Source organism: Falco rusticolus, chromosome 2 (genome assembly GCF_015220075.1).
Source record: "Falco rusticolus isolate bFalRus1 chromosome 2, bFalRus1.pri, whole genome shotgun sequence".
Classification (NCBI taxonomy): domain Eukaryota; kingdom Metazoa; phylum Chordata; class Aves; order Falconiformes; family Falconidae; genus Falco; species Falco rusticolus.
Window position 1 is genome coordinate 62,355,707 of NC_051188.1, and position 18,563 is coordinate 62,374,269.

Consider the following 18,563-nt stretch of genomic DNA (forward strand, 5'->3'; position numbering starts at 1 on the left):
AATGTTATTATGTCTTTAGCAATAACTGTGTTTGGGACAGCATGGTTTTTGAAAAAAAAACAATGTAGTTTCAAAGAATGCGTTGCTGGAAGAAAGATTTCACTGGCCACACTTTCAATACAGAGTCCTCTTGCTAACTTTGTAGCTGCTCAGTAGGTCAAGTGACCTGTTAGAGAAGTACAAATTCCCTTATGCCTGTAGGCACAGTTAACATTGCATAAAAATGGCAGGATTTGCTCTAGAACCCTATTATTCTCTCTTATTTCACATGTAGATTAAATTCTTAGATTCTTCACTTTGTAGAAGAGCATATTATTATGATAGTTTTCTTTATGAGTTATTTAGCTCCATTAAGATGGTGCTGCATTTGATTCTTGCTGACCAGAAGCTCTGCTTTGCTTAACAGCTCTTCCCGTTGCTGGAGATGCTTACTGAGATGAACTGTATTTATCCTTATTAAAGTGGGTGACTTGAAGTACCTGAAAAGGGCTGAATTAATTTGTGTCATCTAAATAAGTGGTGTTACTTGTCATTAAAGTTAAATGTATTAATTAATCAGATAGATGACCTCCTGTAACATTTTCCTTGCTTTTATTAATCAATGAATGTTAAAAACGTCTGAGTGATAGTTATGAAAGCCTTAGTGAAGATCATTGCACACAAAAAAATGTGATTAAAGATTAGTAATAGCCTCTTTTTGAATTAATTGATGGTAGGGTTAGTTTTACTGAGAAATAGGTTACAGGCACAGTGAAAGATGGAAATCATCCTCTAGGATTGTCTATTCTGTTTTATCCTGCAGGAGTGGCAGCCAGGTGATGATTGATTCTGATGAAAACATGTGTCTGGGCCAGTCCTGCCATGATAGATTAAGACTGCCTTGCTCCAATGTATAGTGCGCTGCAAAGTTTCTGGAGCCAGAAACATATCCTGCTACCAATTTAATGATTTCCCAAGCATGCTCTTCTATATCCAGCACAGTTCCTTTTTCCTGTGGTGTACCAACAGAGGGCTAAATGGCTGATACATAATTTCTCATAATATAGTTTCCATAAAAGCAGGAATTCACTTCCACTTTTTGTTGGATGATTAAGTGGGCTAGATCACGTCTCCTTGGTTCAGCAAGTCAGCCGTACAACTCTTCTCTGTCAGTCCTACTGTCTCTTCTGTAGCTGGAATCCCAGGCACAGTTTTGGTTGGCAGCACTTGTCAGGCCATGCCTGTGCTGTTAAATAAAAGAAAGGGTGGCAGATGACCCTGGGTGGTGTACCAGTGACCTTCCGTACTGCTTAACTGGTATGTGCCTGGGATAGTTTGGCCTGTGCAGAGTACTGCTTTTGGAGATCGTGCATAGTTATACTTAGATCAGGGACAGCACTTAACTGCTGAGAACTTTCTTAAAACTGTATGTTCAAGATTCACTGGTTTTGTTTCCCTCTACTCTACACCGTCTTTCAAACAACATTTGCACAGGCTGCATTCCTTCATGCATGCACACAACTTCAATTAACTTCTGGTTTGCTTTTTTTAACAGTATAGACAGAAACTTAGAGCTCTATGAAAGGTAAGAAGATACTTAGGTGAAATTTGAAATATAATTACCAGACAAATACAGATGGTATAGCAATAACCAAGCTATCTCCAAATGAGCTGCTGTGGATATTAGCAGCTGCAGGGTGACAGGAGCATGACATTCTGGCTTTTAGCCTAGCCGTTAGGCTAATGCAACTACCGTACTTCTGATACCGGCTGTCACACCCCAGGATTTAACTTGCATCACTTTGCTCAGCATTGCATTGGGCAATATCTTCGAGCCCAAAACTGATTCTGAAAATACTGTTTCAACTATCTGCATCTTTAGAAGTCTTCAAACTCCCACTCTGCCTTAAAACTTCAGATGTCTCAGGCATCTGAAGTTTTGGTTCTAAATATGCCTAGAAATGCAACAGTTTTGACTTCACTTAATAACTCAGAGCTATTTTATGCTTAATCCCAGCTTGCTTCAAAAAAGTAAAAATAGAAATACCTAAAAAACCGTGTGGCTCAAAAATGGTATGTGTTTAGAGAATACTTACTGTGCTACAGAATGCATGTACTAGTATTTTTTTATCACTGTATGTTCAAGAACTACTTCCAGTTCATAAAGAAATGAGTCTTAGATGAGTTGGTTGTCATTCAGGCTATGGGAAGCCATGGTTTAATATCCTCTGCTTACAAGGTTTCAGAAATATAGCTCCCCCATTGCCAAGAAGCACACTTTCTCCTCTAAACTCAAGTCTTTTCCAGGGTAAGGAAGCTCACTAAGATCCTGTGAAAGCTCTGCCATATTGCAAAGATTGAAAAACATAAAGCTGCAACAGAATGTACTGCATCCTAGTGGTGGGGGTGCTCAGTTGTGTGTGAACGGACACGCTTCTGGTCTTTGCACCACAGCTAGTAATTAAGCAATAATGAGATAAAGTATACGAACAGTGGGGTAAGTGGGAACTGGAATCAGGTCCCCGCTCACAAGGGGGGCCCTGATCTCTGACTGCAGTTAGGCATTCCCATGTTCCCTTTAGCCTGCTGCATGTGGAACTGCACGGTGATGTACACTTAGCGGAAGGCTGAAGAATAATCTGCCCAAAACGATGAATCTCCTTCTGCCTCTTCACATATGCTCTAAAATGCCTGTAGTCTGGTGGAGCAGGTGAATGGATCTAAGGATCGAATATTTCCTTTGCTTCTGTGCTTTGCCTCTTCCAGAATCCTAGTGGGCCTGAGATTATGTATGATCCTGTAATCAGCATTTCTGTAGGCAAATGGCAGTCAGGTTCATCCTCCTTCACCTTCTTCCCAGATGTGCTGACCCACACGTTTTCTCCTTTGACCAACTAAACATAGCCCTCCTGAGATGCCCATTTTCCCCAGGCACAGGCTAGTGAGCTGGCTGATGACTGGCTCTGCAGGTTTGTCTCTGTAGCCATCTAGAAGAGGCCATCTAGAAGTTAGGTAGTTAATCTAAACTATTACTTTAAGTGTTCTCAACAGAGAAACAGGAAATGGTTCCAAGGGCAGTTTTTCCAAGATGTCTTGAATCTCTTGCGTCTTCCTTTTTCCATTAAGAAGGTGTTAACAATAGATGCCAGTGCTCAGATGGCTACACTTTGGTGAGTTGACTAATAACTTGCCTTTTAGAAAGTCTTGCCAAATACGACAACTTGTTCCTCAAATGAGTAAAACAGAGTACAAATCAACATCATTATCTTTAAAATTAAGTGAGTAATTTTTAAAGATAATGTAAGACAGTAAGGGAGATTTTGCTCCACTCATTCTAATGGAATTAGGGCTTTACATGTCATTTATGTAGAAAACCATGATAGAATGTATGGTAATATTTTTCACATGCTCACTGTAGACGGTTTTATGAGAAACACTGTTTATTCTTCACTGTTGCAATGGTGAATGGTTTAAAATATGTTTAGAGTGATCAATATAATGATGAATTTGTTTGTTTCTCAATCAGCTAGGATTTATACATACATGTTGGAGAAGTCTCGTGTCATTATGCAGCCACTCAAGCAGAATAATTTTCATGTTTTTTACTTGATGATGGATGGGCTGTCTGCTGAAGAAAAATACACCCTGTACCTCAGTAATTTGTCTGCACACAGGTAGGATAACAACTTTATATTTAGTATTAATATTTTGATTATTTTTATTTGAGGTACTTCCATCAATAGTTAACATTTGTGTCCTAAGTTTTCAATGACTCTGAAATTATTTATTATTGAGTACCTTTTCTTGAGGATTTAATTCTTGAGTACAAGTACACCTTTTAAGAAAATCAGAGTATTAGATCCATTAGGATTATTGCCTTAAAGGACAAAAAGGAAGGAAACTTCTTCGTTATTTTTCCATTTTCTGTGGACTGTAAGTCTGTTCTTCCCCGCTCTCCCCTCATGAAATGTTTTGTCTTCAAGAAAAACTGTTTCATTAAAATTAGAGCTTTCTTATGGAATATGTCAATTTTGATGAAATGTCACTATATGTAACTGATATTTCTATTTTTATTTTGATACTTACTTTACTTCATATTATTATGAAAAACAGAAACAAAGCTTTCACTGCTTTGAAACCAAGGATAGGATTCAACATCCAACACCTAAAATTAGGTCTTTGTGTGTGTGTCCACATAAGCTGGTTGTCTTGACTCCCATTTGCAATCAAAGGAGCTTGAGTCTCTTCTCAACTCTGTACAGTTACATGTAGATGTGTGCTTTGGGGTGAACTGAACCACGTTTGTGCCTTCATAAACTGTGCTAACTACATCCCCTTTAACAGTAAGGGCTTAAACATGAAGAGCTGTATATAAACATCTAAATGTGGTATGTCTAAGGCTAAATACACTCCAAATGTTTAATATAACTGTAAGTATTGGGTTTTTGTTTGTTTGTTTGTTTGTTTTCAGGAAATGTTGGGGCTATCTCAAAAATTAGTAATTTGGATTATTTTGGAATTAAAACATATTATTGTTTTAGATCATTTGGCTTGCTTTCTTCAGCCTTTCCTAAGAAATGTCACTGAAATGAGAGAAGCCTGTTTGGCATTAATGATCTCTTAAATGGGCTAAATTTATAATGAGTATAGTGAGTAATTGTAAAAAGATGAATAGTAATTAAAATAATGCAAAATGAGTGGTTTGAGTTTTTAATTTCTAAGTCTTTTTCCCATGGATTTTTCTCTCAACTTTTCTATTGTCCATTCTGGCTAGTACTTGAATAAAGTAGTAGTCCTACGTTTGGGACCTGTGAATAGAAAGATACCACATTATTTTTTGCAGAAAAAAACTTACTTGATTCTGATTTTTTCTTAAACACAAGTGTTCAGACTACTGTTGTTTGGTAATGTTTTAAGCTGTTAGCACTTCTGTTATTATACAGAATAGTGTAATGCACTAGCTCTGAAGAAACCTGAGGTTGAGTTGCTTTACTAAAAATGTCCAACTTCAAAGGTGGGGATGGGAAGAGTTAAGTTCTATTTTTTAAATCCTTTGAAGTCTTTGAAGACCGAAAGGTTTCTGAGCTACCAATAATTAATTTATTCCTCTTCTAGGAAAAGTTGTTTGGTATCACTCAGTTTATTCAGAAAATGAAACAGTTTGAAGTCACTTTGCAAGAAGCTCCAACAGGAAAGAACTTAGCAAAAGCCTGAATAATTAGATTCACATGAACAAAGCTTTATCTGATAAGATATCTGATAAGCATCCAAAAAGAACAAAATGCTATTCCTAAATAGATGTCTGAACATTGCAGTGCCAAAGCTTTAGAAGTAATTTACAGCGAAATATTTGCATAAAGCTGCTTTTATCAATAAAGCTTTGCTTTGGCTACATAGAGTAGATTGTATCTTGCATAACTGAGAGAGAGTTTGGGCCAAATATTTATTACCTTAAACTCCTGAATATAGTAGTTCAGTGGGCTAGATCTTTCTTGGTTGAGAGTTAAACTAGAGGTGAATTTCTACCGCATCAAACTCATACATGAATCAGGAAGGCAAGATTTGTCCTATGTTTTAAATTCATGATTTCTGGCTTAGTCAAATTTTGATGAGATCATACATTCTGGTAACATCAATAAGTGAATTTTTCATGTTTTCTTTAAGCAAGTGTAATAGTAAAATTAATTAGATAGCAGCCCTTTTGAAACTATATGTAGTTTATGCCCGCCTGGGTTTTTTGATAAGTTTTCGATTCCTCTTTGTGTTAATATTGCACCTTTATGTAGAAGATTGAACAACCTTAGTGAATTATGGCTGTTAAGATCACACGATAACCCTATTTTTGCACTGTTTGCTTAAATCATTGCAATAGGAGAAATGAGGCATGGAATTGTCCTTTTATTCTCATTTTAGAACAAAGTGCCTTAAAGAATCAAAGTAGTATTGTCAATAGTGGTTATTGTTAGACCTGGTGCTGTAAAAGGTGAGAGGCAGTCCAGGTATTAAGCAGTATATAATCCTGGATTAAGAGTTAATGTAAATAACTAAAAGGGGAAATCCCTCCCCTTTGGAGTCACTGAGTTTCAGTAAGGCTGGGGTTTCACCCCAATGTGTGGGGGGAGTTGTTAGGTTGTAAATCTGTGGTGTTTGGTGTAGTCCTGAGAGGGAGCTTGAGCTCAGAAACTGAAATGTATGTTCTGGCAACCATTATGACTGCTAGGGCAACGTGTGAAGACAGATAGCTGGCCACTTTCTGTTGAACCTATACACAACTAGGATCTTAAAGTAGCAAGCGATCTAAATCTGTGTAGGGAGGGATGTGAATGAATACATGTCCCACCGTATCTGCGTATGGATCATGATGGATAAAGACAGAAGCAATTCCTGAAAGGTAAGATCATTTTTCAAGATTGAGCAGGGGAGGCATGTCAGAAATAAGAGTCTTGAAAGGGCAAGTCGAGGCTTTTTGATTGACAACAGCTACTCCCATGTGTTCATTACATTCAGAAGCTGATTTTTATTAGCAGAACCTTGACTGAAATTTCCAAAATTTCTATTAACTTGGTGTGTTTCAAAAGAACTGGAGAACTTTGTTTATCTTAATGTTGATGTGTAATACAGAGAGGTTAGAGATTTGAAGTTATGGTCTCAATTTGGTCTTGATGCTCTTGACATTTTGGGTTTGTTTTGTTTTGTTTTGCTTTGCTTTATTTTGTTTTGTTTTTCTGAGTGCAGATACAGTCCATTAATGTAAGCATCACTTTTCTGGCATCTGAAATTTAGCCTCATAATAAAGGATGTACTAGCTTTTCTACTACATTAAGTTTAGCCTCATAGTTACAGTAGGTACTACCTTAGTGATAAATCTTGCAAACAAAGTGAAACAGAGAGTAAAGAGAGGTGACAATGGTGATAGATCAGCTTGTAAATGGTCTTCAACTCTGGTGAATATCAGAAAGACAGGAAAGAAAAAATGTGGGAAAAACTTTTACAGAAAAAATTGGAAAGACCTGCTTTTATTATTTTGGGCCAATCACTTCATATTAGCATTGATATTCTAAAGCTGCAGTATATCTATAACAATATAAGAATGTGTAATATATGTATGTAAGATACTCAAACATACTATCATTAAAAGTCATGTCATTACAGCTAGGTATGTATATTAGAAATATAGCTTAAGGCTACTTAACTGTAGAAAATGGTTTCAGAAATGGTGGTGGGTTTGGCATCTGTTAAACTTGATGTCACCGTTTTGAGTTTAAACAAGGTTGCTAGTTCTCTTAATTGATTGTATTGTTGCGACTTTTGGTAGCGTAGGCAAACTGATACAGTGCTTTCAGTACTGCAAGGTGATTCTGACAGATGTTTTTTAGTCCTCCCTTGTAATGTCAGATCTCTGTCACCCAGCATTTATAGGTTAAAATATAGTGCTTGTAAATAACCTGTATAAGTAAAACTAAACAGCTTCAAGCTGGGGAAAATGTTAGTGTACACACTCATGCAGGAGCTGGGCTGTGGTCAGAGAGTACATTTTGTGTTTGCATTGTCAGACTGCTGTTCTCAGATGTGTAAAACTTTCCTTTCTCCCATAGAACGATGATGTGCACTGCAGTATGTGCTCTCTCTCTCTGCCTGTGCTGTTTCTGCCACCCCTTAAAAAGCATTGAAACTCTTCTGCAACAATAGCTGTAGATCAGATGTTCACAGAACTGCTGGATCTTCTTTTACAGTTTTTCAGAGCAGATGCCCTCTTCACTGTCAATAAGAAAACTTTCCATTAATTTCATGTACAAAGTAGTAATTTTAGTGAAGTGATTGAATTTCTCATTGAAGTCTAAACTCTTCAGAACCCCTTTGCTTGATCACTGAGGAAATCATTCCCCACTGTAAATTATAAGGTCAGTCTTCAAAATGGGCTTAAAAATTACAGTACAGGAAAGTGAATGGCATAGAAAAGATCCCAGTAGACAATTTTGAGAGGCATTAAGTGCAAAGCCTTATGTCTGACTTTTTATGTGTTTCCAGTCATCATTTTTTTCTAACAAGCACTATGACAATATATGGGAAATGGTGATTATTCTAGTATCATCCATTTTGATTCCCACTCTTCCTTTCCTTCACAAAGAGCTCAGGATGAGAATTTTCAAGACTGTGTGAGTGGCGAGTTACCACAACTCTCCCCAATTCAACCAATTTAAGAGGCAGCCTCTTTGTTTTCTGTTACAGGTATAAAGCCAGGAAGATGTTGCATGTTTCCATGCCCTCTCTTTTTCTTTCCTTTCACATTTGGATGCCATTTTTCTTTCCAAACATTTGATTATTTTCTCATTTAAAATGCAACAGAAAGAAATATAAATCTTGAAAGTAATCTAACAGTTTTCTATACCTGTGCCATTTGTCTACAAATACAGCTGTAGCAGTCTAATGATACAAGGTAAATTCATAGAGAAAAGTTGGTGGGGGGTTAATTAGTCCTACATAATTTGAAAAATAGACATTTTAGGGATGTTCCAGTCCTCTCACATTCCATGCTCTTTCCTTGTATATACAAGCTTAATAGATCACTCTTTTCCTCATGCACATTCACTTTGATTTAAACTTTCAGTACCCCCATAAAGCCCAGATGCATCTGTGAAAGTTCACAGAGGTGGTTACAGACTACTCTTTTGATCCCTTTACTTCACAAATCGCCTGTTGCTGATACCTGTGTCTGATGACTAGAGGAAAATCCAAAGAAGTGTTAGACTTGTCTTAAAAAAAATGATTCAATCTAAATACTGTGAATGAAATAACTAGATCTGGAAGACTTATATCAGATCTTCCCACAGGTGGTAGTCCTGCTGTAATAACAGTTTCTATATGACGTGCCAAGTTACATCACTTTATCAAACTGCCCTTAGACTTTGTGTGCTGAAACTCAGCATAAATTAGTTGTACCAAAATTCTCAGTGTCAACCCAATAAAGTCTAGTATTGAGGCTCCATGAACTTCACTGTTGAGGATCAACTTTGTTTTAAAATCCTGTTGCCAGACTAAAGCTCCAGGCAACCAGGGAAGTGTCATTCATTGTATCTAAATTTAGGAGGAAGGTAACGATCAGACCCAGAGATTCCTCAGCTGTGTTTCACTTTTCTGTTGTGGGAGGTGTAGGCACAGGAGGAGAGAAAGGCTGTGACAGGAGATGTTAGGCTTACCATCCCTGTAGCTGAAAGGCCATGAGGGCCAAGTCCTCCTAACACTTCTTGGCTGAAACCCGTTCCCTGTTTGCACAGAACTAGGTGAAATCATACTGGGTGAGACTTTCAAACCTCGAAATCATTCTCGAATGCTAGCGACAGTTTTGCTAGGTCTGCTTAGAACTCTGAGTTTCCAGTACCATTTCCAGAATTTAGGCAATTTTGAGTAATGGCGAGAGAACGTGGAGCAGGTGCTGCCCCATGCGGGCAGGAGAGTCGGGAAGCAGGAGATGGAGGCTGGAGGAGGGAGGCATGCAGCATCCTCACCCTCCTCCTGGCACATCCCTGCAGCATCCAGCAGGTCTAGGGATGTCCAGGGATGGTCACTGGGGTCAGACACAGCCCTGGAGGGCTGGGAAGGGCCATGGGAACCGGGGCAGGCTGAGGCCAGGCTGGCATGCTGGCCCATGCCACGGGAGACAGGAGCTCGGTGGCTGGGCACAGGCATGACTGGCCCCACCTCGGCCAGCACCAGGGCCCAGCGCCTGAGCTCAAAAGCTGCTCCTGGGTGAAGCAGTGCCCAGCAGAGCTTCTTGCACAGCCCAGGCAGCTAAACTCTTGAGAGGTGCAGAGGACATTCAAGGAACCTGCAGAAACATAGAAGATCCTCATTAATTTTTTATGAGAATTAAGGAATATCTAATATTGTCCCATGTTATCAATAAACAGCTAAATATTCAAGGTTCTCCATTAATTTCTCTCCTTTGCATATGTATATTCTCTACAATATGTATGTTTCTTTAGCATACTGCCTGTAAACTTGTACTTGATTAACACTTTTAATAGATGGTAGCCCTGGGGGAAAGTTTTAAGCTAATGTTTTGTGGCTTATCTGTCACCCCTACGTTTTTTTGCCATGGATCTTTTGGCATTTAGTTCTTAGTAAAGATGTGAGTGAAGAAGAGGAAAAATATGAACCAGTCTCCCACTTATTTTTCCTTTCCCAACATAATTTTTACTTTGCATTAAATCGTACAGATACCTTACCACTCTTTTCTACTTTCTTTATGTTCATTTTCCTGTACTTGGCATTGAGCACCTTACTAAGCCATGAACTGAGACCTTCAAAAATTAGAAGTGCACTTGATATTTTACAGAGGATAAGGAACTTTAAAGTCTGGATGACTATGTTTGTGTGATTCTCAAAGGGAGTGTCTGAAATTTATCAGCTTGCTGTTATCCTATTCCCACATATGTTTTTTGTAATGAATACTGAGTAAGAAGTTAATTTTCAAGTTATTGTATTGAATTATTTAGAAAAATATTTACTTTGCCAAAAGTAATGCTGGTGCGCTCTAAGAAAAGTTGTTTATCTTTGGGTATCCAAGCTGAATTCAATTTCATATCTAATAAAATAGAATTATCTTCCCGCCCCGCCCCCCTCCCCCCCCCCGAAAAAATATTTTGCATAACAGTTGAGGGGTTTAGAGGTAAAGCTTAGATCATTGTGAAATAAGGTTTTGTGATACATTGTCTGGACTAATTTTGAAATTTAAAAAATATCTTAGAGGTTCAAAGACAACATGTATTTTCTTTACTTTCTTATATTTCAGGTGCCTCAAAGTAATATACCTTGAATTTGTGTGTGCATGAACATATATAGACATACCGAATTTATCTATACTCAACTTTTTTTCCCCATTTCTCTGCTTCTTTCATGTCTTCTCTTCTCTTCCAAAGGTCTCTTAAATTGGAAACAAACATTCAAGTTCTGGTTGAACAAGTAAATACGTGGTTTTTTGGTACTGTGCAGATTTTCCTCTCCTAACCTGACTTCATGCAGCACATTGCTTTTCTCCAAAAAGCTTGCATTTTAAATACTTTAACACTTAAAGGATAATGCAGTAATACATGTAGTGCAAACTATGTATATTAGCATGCCTAGACAGCAAAGGACCATTGGGATATAAAGACTTTTCAAGCACGCTGTAAAAAACTTTCTAAATGAGGTAATATGAAGATGCAATTTCAAACACAGATTTCAAAAACTGAGGGAATTAATTCTCAGTTAATTTTGCTGGAAATTGTTTCAGTACAATAAGGGAATACAGATAGGTGAAGCTCTAAGTAAAAGTGAAGGTAGTTTAGATTTGGTTTTGTTTTTTTTTAAAACTACATAGTAGCAAACAAACAAACAAAAAAATTATACACTTCCATCAGTTTACATCTTCCTGACATGATTTACTTATATTTCAGCTGTTTAGTGAAAAGCTTCAACTGTGAACGTTTGTTTCTTGGTTATCCTCAAACAATACTACTATGAAAATCTGATTCACAACCAATAGTACTATTTTAAGGACAAGATCTGTAGATTCCACATGGAATGAGGTAATTCCATTTACTTAAATTCCAGTGAGGTCTGACAGCTAAATTACACCAGCTAGTTATTAGGAAGGTAATGGAGAGAGGAGAAGCAGATATATTTGAGATTCTGGAGCAGGTTTGAACTTGCTTCAGTGAGTTCTGTATCTATGTAACCTGAAATAATTTCAACATCAAAAGAATTGTCTAAATTTTGTCTGTTGTCTTTCACTTTTTTTTCTGTTTTGATTTGCTTTGTTTACTTTTGCTACACACCATCTATTCTTTTCCTGTTTACCCTGCATTTACTGATATCTGAATTTTTTTACTGAGTTTCTTTTTAAGTTGAACCTTCTTTACTGCATGTGTATCATATGCATATTCCAGCAAAATGCGCTTTCACATTGTTCTCTTTCATGTGTTTTTCCCTGCCTTCTTACAACTTCAGCCTCCACTTACCTTTTATTTCAACTGGTAACACTTTTACTCCAGTAATCCTACTTTCTTCAATTTTCATTTATCTTCCTCTTTCATGCAGGTTTTCTGAGTAAATAGGGTTCATGAGATTATTCAACTTGTTTTGTTCTTTTTCCTGCCCAGAAATGAACAGGAATTGAACCAAAAGGAACTTTTTTTCCCCCCTTTAGCTCTCTTTTTCTTGTCCTATTCTTTCTTTGAAATTCAGGCTTCATTAATCTCTTGGACCACAATCTTCAAACATCAGTGTTGTTCTTTACACTTCAAAGAAGAAAGAGTTGAGATGCAACACCAGTACATGGCTGATGTGTCTGATTTGTTATGCTGGATAGTAATAATGATGACTAATGCAGCTTTGTTGAGTAAGGACACCAGAAAATATATTATATATTGCATTGAGATACATCTTCATGGTTTAAAGTTATATTGATTAATAACAACTGATTTTATCTCATTCTAATGTAACATTTTACAATACATGTTTTCAGATATATCTGAGAGAGAAAAAGACAAAAAAAGTATAACTAGGTTTGAGGTTCTTTTTGCATCCAATATTGACTTTTTAAAGTGTTACCCTGTGGTCTAATTAATCTCATTTTTCTTACCCATGTATTTCACTTTGTTCAGCTAAGCTTTTAAGGCTTAGACTTTAGGCTTAGACTCTTATATTTTAATGAAAATATGATGGAACCCTGAGTAGTCTATTAGTGTACAGAAGCTAAGAAATTTTTCATTGTTTTTTAACAGGGCAGGTATGTTGAACAGACCATGTAAGCTAAAACTTCCTCCCTAAGACTATCACTGTGCACCTTAATATTCTAGAAAATAGCTAATAGTGTCAGTGTTAAAGTTAATATTATACAGTATCTTTCTGAAAATTGACTACATTTTGTCTTCCTTAAAACTCCTCCTTCTGTGAAATACTTGTGGATAGTTGTGTCCTACAAGATACATTACTAGGAGGTTAGCATTGTAATTGCAGAAGATATAATCAGGATCACAGCTTAGGTTTTCAAAACAAAACTGAAATTCTCTTCTGTGTCATCTGCTTTATTTTGCAAATTAAATGGCTGGGTTTATATTTGCAGATACCTACACCTCATGCACAAGGTATACCTCTATGTTAATTTTATTTCATAAAAAGTTTTGAGTATCTGACCATGCAGTTCTTGTAAATTCTAGGTTAGTTACATACCCGCCTGCACACTTGCATTCTAATTACATGTCAAGGTATCCAAAACAGTATTTTTCTACTTGAAAACAGAGGTACCTTAGCTTTGGATTTTGATGTTTAATTTATTTATTCCAGTTTTGACATTAGCTGCTTTTGACATTGCTGCTTTATACCCAAAGGATGCTTTAAGAATGTATAGCTCCAATGATGCTTAATAATCATTAATTTACATGAAATCCAAGAATAATTTTTATTTAACAAAGTAAAGGTAGTAAAATAAGTCTGAGATGTAGCTCAGTGTCTTTGTCTTAGGTCCCAAGTGGACTTGTTATTTGGCTGGCTTTCAGAATAAATGCTTTAGAAATTCTGCTTTGTTTGAGAGTGTAAATTTGAAACTCATATTCCTCTGGGTATTTTTTTTATGTGATGTTAACAATCCCCTCTTCATTGTATTATTCTTCATACATATTGATTGAATAGCAGCAGAGGCTGTACAGCACTCCATTGGCAGACTCTCAGAGGTAAAGAAATAATTCATTACAATTACCTCTCTTTTCAACAACTGTTTTTCTCTCCATCATAATTCTAAAAGCCAAAGGTGTAGAACTAAATACATGTAAATGAACAAATTAGATGTTTTTTTCAGGGATAAATTGTATGTTTAGTGTGGTACAGTAGAGCCAGGGCACTCCTCCTTGTATTTCTGTATTGTCCTAAAGGAACTCACGCACGTCTGTGGTATTTTACATTTTCTTGATGCCAGTGAGCAGTCCAGAACAGAAAAAATAACATCAGACCATATAAAACCACTATGACTTTTGCCTTTTTATAGCTCTAGTCAGCTTACTTCTGCATGTTTAGTTTTAATTCACAAACTTGCATTTACTTCATTTGACTTGGCATAATACCATTTGCTATTTCTTTGATTGAGAGAGGCTTTGTCTTTCTTGTCTCCTTTGGGGTAAGCATGATATGGAAATACATGCAAAAAACACAAGGAGAATGATCTGTCTGTGGCATGAAAGATAAAGAGTAGGAGGCAGGAAAAAAGTGAAATGAAATCTGTTTAATCCAAAAGAAGGAAATAAACCTGGAAATTAAAAGCACTGGGATCTACAGAGTCTGTTGAAGACAGAACATAAATCTGCCTTCATTTTAATGGAAAACTAAACATACAATAAAACATTGTTTGGAAAAAAGTTGCTCAAAATAGTGAAAGAAAATGGAAAAAAACCCACCCCAAAACCATGACCCAGATTACTTCCCAATTTTTAATGAATTCTGTTGATGAGTGTCTTACAACACCTTAAAGTTTCTGGGCCAAGTTCAACCTTTTGTTAGAAAAAAGAAATCTCCAGAGATCCATGAAACTTAAATATATATTGAGGTTAAATTTGGTTGTCCTCTGTTGAAGAAATTAAGTGCTGACTGTTTAGACAGCCCACCAGTATTTCACGTCAGACTGAAAATGGATGTAGCTCCAAGGGATAAAATTGCCGTAGAAACCCTAGCTTAAAAGTAGATGTGATTACTCTCTTATAAAAATGGTAGAGGAGCTCATTTGGCTTTTAGTTTAAGTACAAAATATGTCTCTGCACTTTACTAGGATGCTAATCGTCTCGTATGTGGGGGGAGATTCAGTGGATTCAGCTCCTGAAACCACTTAGCTATTGCGTTGCATGAATCTAGAGTGATAATACAGTTCTGCAATTTATATTTCAGAAGTCACTCTTAGAATCCTCCTGATACAAATACTGTAGATGAATTTCCAGTCAGGAACGGGTCATTTAGGAAACTGTTACTGGCATACAGAATCCCCAGTCATTGAACCCAGCTCATCTCAACTTAACGTTAGATCTGAGAGACGATACCTGTCACAGTTGTTTGAACTCCCTGAGCTGGCTTGAATTTTTCACTGCACTGGAGTAACTTTGCAGTTACTGCAGCCAGCTCTCTCTGGGAAAGTCAGGCAAGGTCAACCCAAAGTGTAGCACAGTTTTTTCCCCATAATTCTGTCATTAATCATAACCCAAAATGACCTCTTCACTGAGTTAACTTGATTGTGCCAGGTTAGTAGCATTCACAGGTTCCTTTGATGCCTGCTGGATTTGCACACAGAATTTTTTTAGTTAAAATATAACTGCCCAAACTGAGTTTTGTCTAAAGGCTACAAGTAAGCAACCAAAGCGTTCTGAATATGTTAATTGAGTGCTAATGACCAGAACATGTTAGCATCTCAATTTTATACAGCTCCTAAAATTGGCAACTCCATCACTCTGGCTTCTAAAATTAATTTATGCATTATAATGCAGGACAGAATGGTGCAGGAATATCTTGAACCGAATCACCCATCACCCAGATGATCTTTGGAACTTCTTTATCCTATGTATGGGTCTTGTTTATCTTCAGTTAGTTTATGACACCTCTTGGAATCACGGCACAAAGTGTTATTGCTGCAGCTTAGTACAGTACAACATAAATCATATGAAACTTGATGTACTCAGTGGTTGATATCAAAAGTAAACAAAAATAGGTTCAAGTATAGTTTCAAAAGTTTCAAGTCACCTTTGATTGGCAGCCAACAGATGTAAAGTAGAACAGGGGGGTTGGGGATGTGTAATGATTTTCACACATATATTAGCTTATCTAACCAGGAAAAGCTGTATTTTTATCAGATCTGTGGAAACAGCACTCTGGATAAGACAAAGAGACACACTGGGGAGAGCTGAATGGGAGTAGTTCAGAGTGTTTCAAGGAAGAAACATCTATGAGGTTCTGTGCTTCCTAACATGCCATTTTGGACTCGATGATCTTAAAGGTCTTTTCCAACCTAAATGATTTTATGATTCTAAGATTTTCGTCTGTGACCCATCTATGCTAATATGGCTTCTTCTTATCTGATTTGAAGTTTTAAGATTTCTTGAATAGTAGTAATATGCATGAAAAAAATTGTTAGAACAAATCCACTTTGCACAAAGAACTATGAATATCAAGGAAGTCCTCTTAAATAAAAAAAAAACTTAGTAGATTTTTTTTGCTGACTAAAATGATGAAAAAATGCACTGCAACAATGTAGAAATACCATTTGATAAACAAACCGCATTTGTAACCATAATTACAGATAAGTGTATTTTATGGTTTATTACAAATACTGGCACCTTCTAATTTCTGCTTTAATCTTCGTGCAATTTTAACATAACCAAATCATTAAATGAGTAGAAATCAGTTTACCAAGCTGGTATTGCAGCTTATTATTAAACATACGCAGTAACTGTAATATTTATTTTGACACTGGCACGTTGATGTCAGTTTTGTGATCTGTTTTTTCACTCAAGATGAGGATTACAAAGACTAAGAACAGTGCTAATCACTTGTAAAATAAAATCTGTGGCTATTAAATAGGAAAATAATTTATTTAGTGGAATAATTCATTGGAAAACAATTGGAGACTGTCCCATGTTATTAAAACTTTCCAGTAATGAATAAAACAAAGAAAAAGTCTATATGACCCTTCTTTGAATATGTTTTCCTCTTGAAATCATTGTTCTCTTGGACTTCATTTTCTGTCACTTTCTTGTCCCAAATCCAGATGGGTTAAAACTGCTACTGCTAGAGATTGTATATTTTTATCCTAATATTTCTGAGTTTTCCTTTGTGTTTGCTTCTGTATGTCATGTCTTTGGTTTCAGGTGCAGCTAGATATATCAGATTCACTAATAGAGATGCATCTACTTCCTTGTACCTGCTGTCCTTTCCCCATTTCCGTCATACTCTCAGTGATTGCTTTCCAGTATATTTTCACCTCCATTATGTATATTTGCCATATGTCCAGACCTAGCCCCCTGTTTAAACAGGACTCCTCAATCAGGTAGTAATTAAAGAGGAATGGAGCAGCATCTGATAAAATATGTGCCATGCTGAATTTAACTTCAGTGACTATGTTATGGAGTTAGGTTGGTCCTTAAGTCAAACTGGAACAAATGGGAATATCTTATTAAGTTCTATGGTTCTGTAGTTTATTCTAGAGCCTGTGTTTTAAACATGTAATTCAAATCCTCTCTAATGTCTTCCCATTCCAGCGTCCCATGTCTCTTAGGGGGAAAAAATGGGCTACTCTGAGGCATAATTTATTCTGCTATCAACTTTCTTGTGTGTTCAGTTTATTTTATTTTATTTTATTTTAATTTTATTTTATTTTATTTCATTTCATTTAGAAAACAATGTATTTGGATACAGGCCTAGCTTGCCTACAGAACTAACTTGCACAAACTGCAAATCCTTGTGTGTAAACACAGCATGGACTTTAGAAATAAGACTCAACAGGGAGTCTCTTTGTCCTATTTGGATGCACAAACCGTGAAAGAGCTGAAGTAAATCTGCAAGTTCTCTTGCTTTAGGAAGGCAAGTTCCTTTTATACAGTGGAAAGTCAGTGTAACTTCAGCACATAAGCAACCTACTTAGATGCAGCCCTTCAATCAAGTTCTCAATGTACAACCTGTAAAGTTTATTTCAGGTTTGCTGAGGATACAGCTTATGGGTCTTTTATGAGAGGTAATGGAAGACTCCATGGGAGATTTAATATCAGAAGTAGTTTATTTGTGAATTTGTGAGCTTTCATCTGGCATGATTTTACTGGGAGGGCTGAGAAGATGTGAGAGGAACACACACACACACATCCATCCTGTTGCCATTTTTGGCAGTCCTGGATCACACCTGGGACAGAAATGGGTCCTGGGGCAGGGGGAAGCAAGGCAGGTCTTGCTGAGCGTGGGAGAGCAGCCACGAATTCTCCGTAGCTGAACCCTGTGTTCAGCGCTGCATGGCTTGCTGGCTGTGCAAAAAGTAGAACCCTCTGCTTATGTTAAGGTGGTGATGATTGTGGACAGTTGATTGCTAAATAGATAACATACATAAATGCATACATATTTACTCCATTTAACATCCAGAGGAGAATATTCTTGCTTTGTAGAACAAGCGGGTAAAGTTAGATACTGCGCTAACTCATATTCATGTATTGTCTGAGACTTTCCTAGCCCATGATAGGCAAATAATTTTTATTGATTAATTAAACAACAATATTAATCCTTCTTCCAAATGTCTCATTCTTGTGCAAATAATGTATATTTCCCAGTATTTCAAAAGTCAGTAGAGTGACTAGTGACTTGAGGGGCCTTAACCTAAAGTGCTTTAAAGGGATCTTACTGTTCAGAATTACTTGTATTGTATACATACCAGAATACATATGGTCATACCTGTGTATTTGGGGAGAGGAGGAATTCTTGTAAGTCAGCTGATCTGAAACTGATCCATGAACTACAATCAGCAGTTATATGAAATAATTTTGAAGTATATTGTCAACATTTTAAAAGGATACTTGTGAAAGTTATAAGCA

General features: G+C 36.8%; 1 protein-coding gene across 1 annotated transcript in view; it reads left to right on the plus strand.

The window, feature by feature from the left end:
- The window catches only part of MYO16 (myosin XVI), a 412,211-nt gene that overhangs the window by 249,979 nt on the left and 143,669 nt on the right, over positions 1-18,563 (plus strand). The window contains exon 16 of the mRNA XM_037377384.1: positions 3,506-3,653. Coding sequence (XP_037233281.1) covers positions 3,506-3,653 — 148 coding nt within the window. The remainder of the gene's footprint in view (positions 1-3,505; positions 3,654-18,563) is intronic.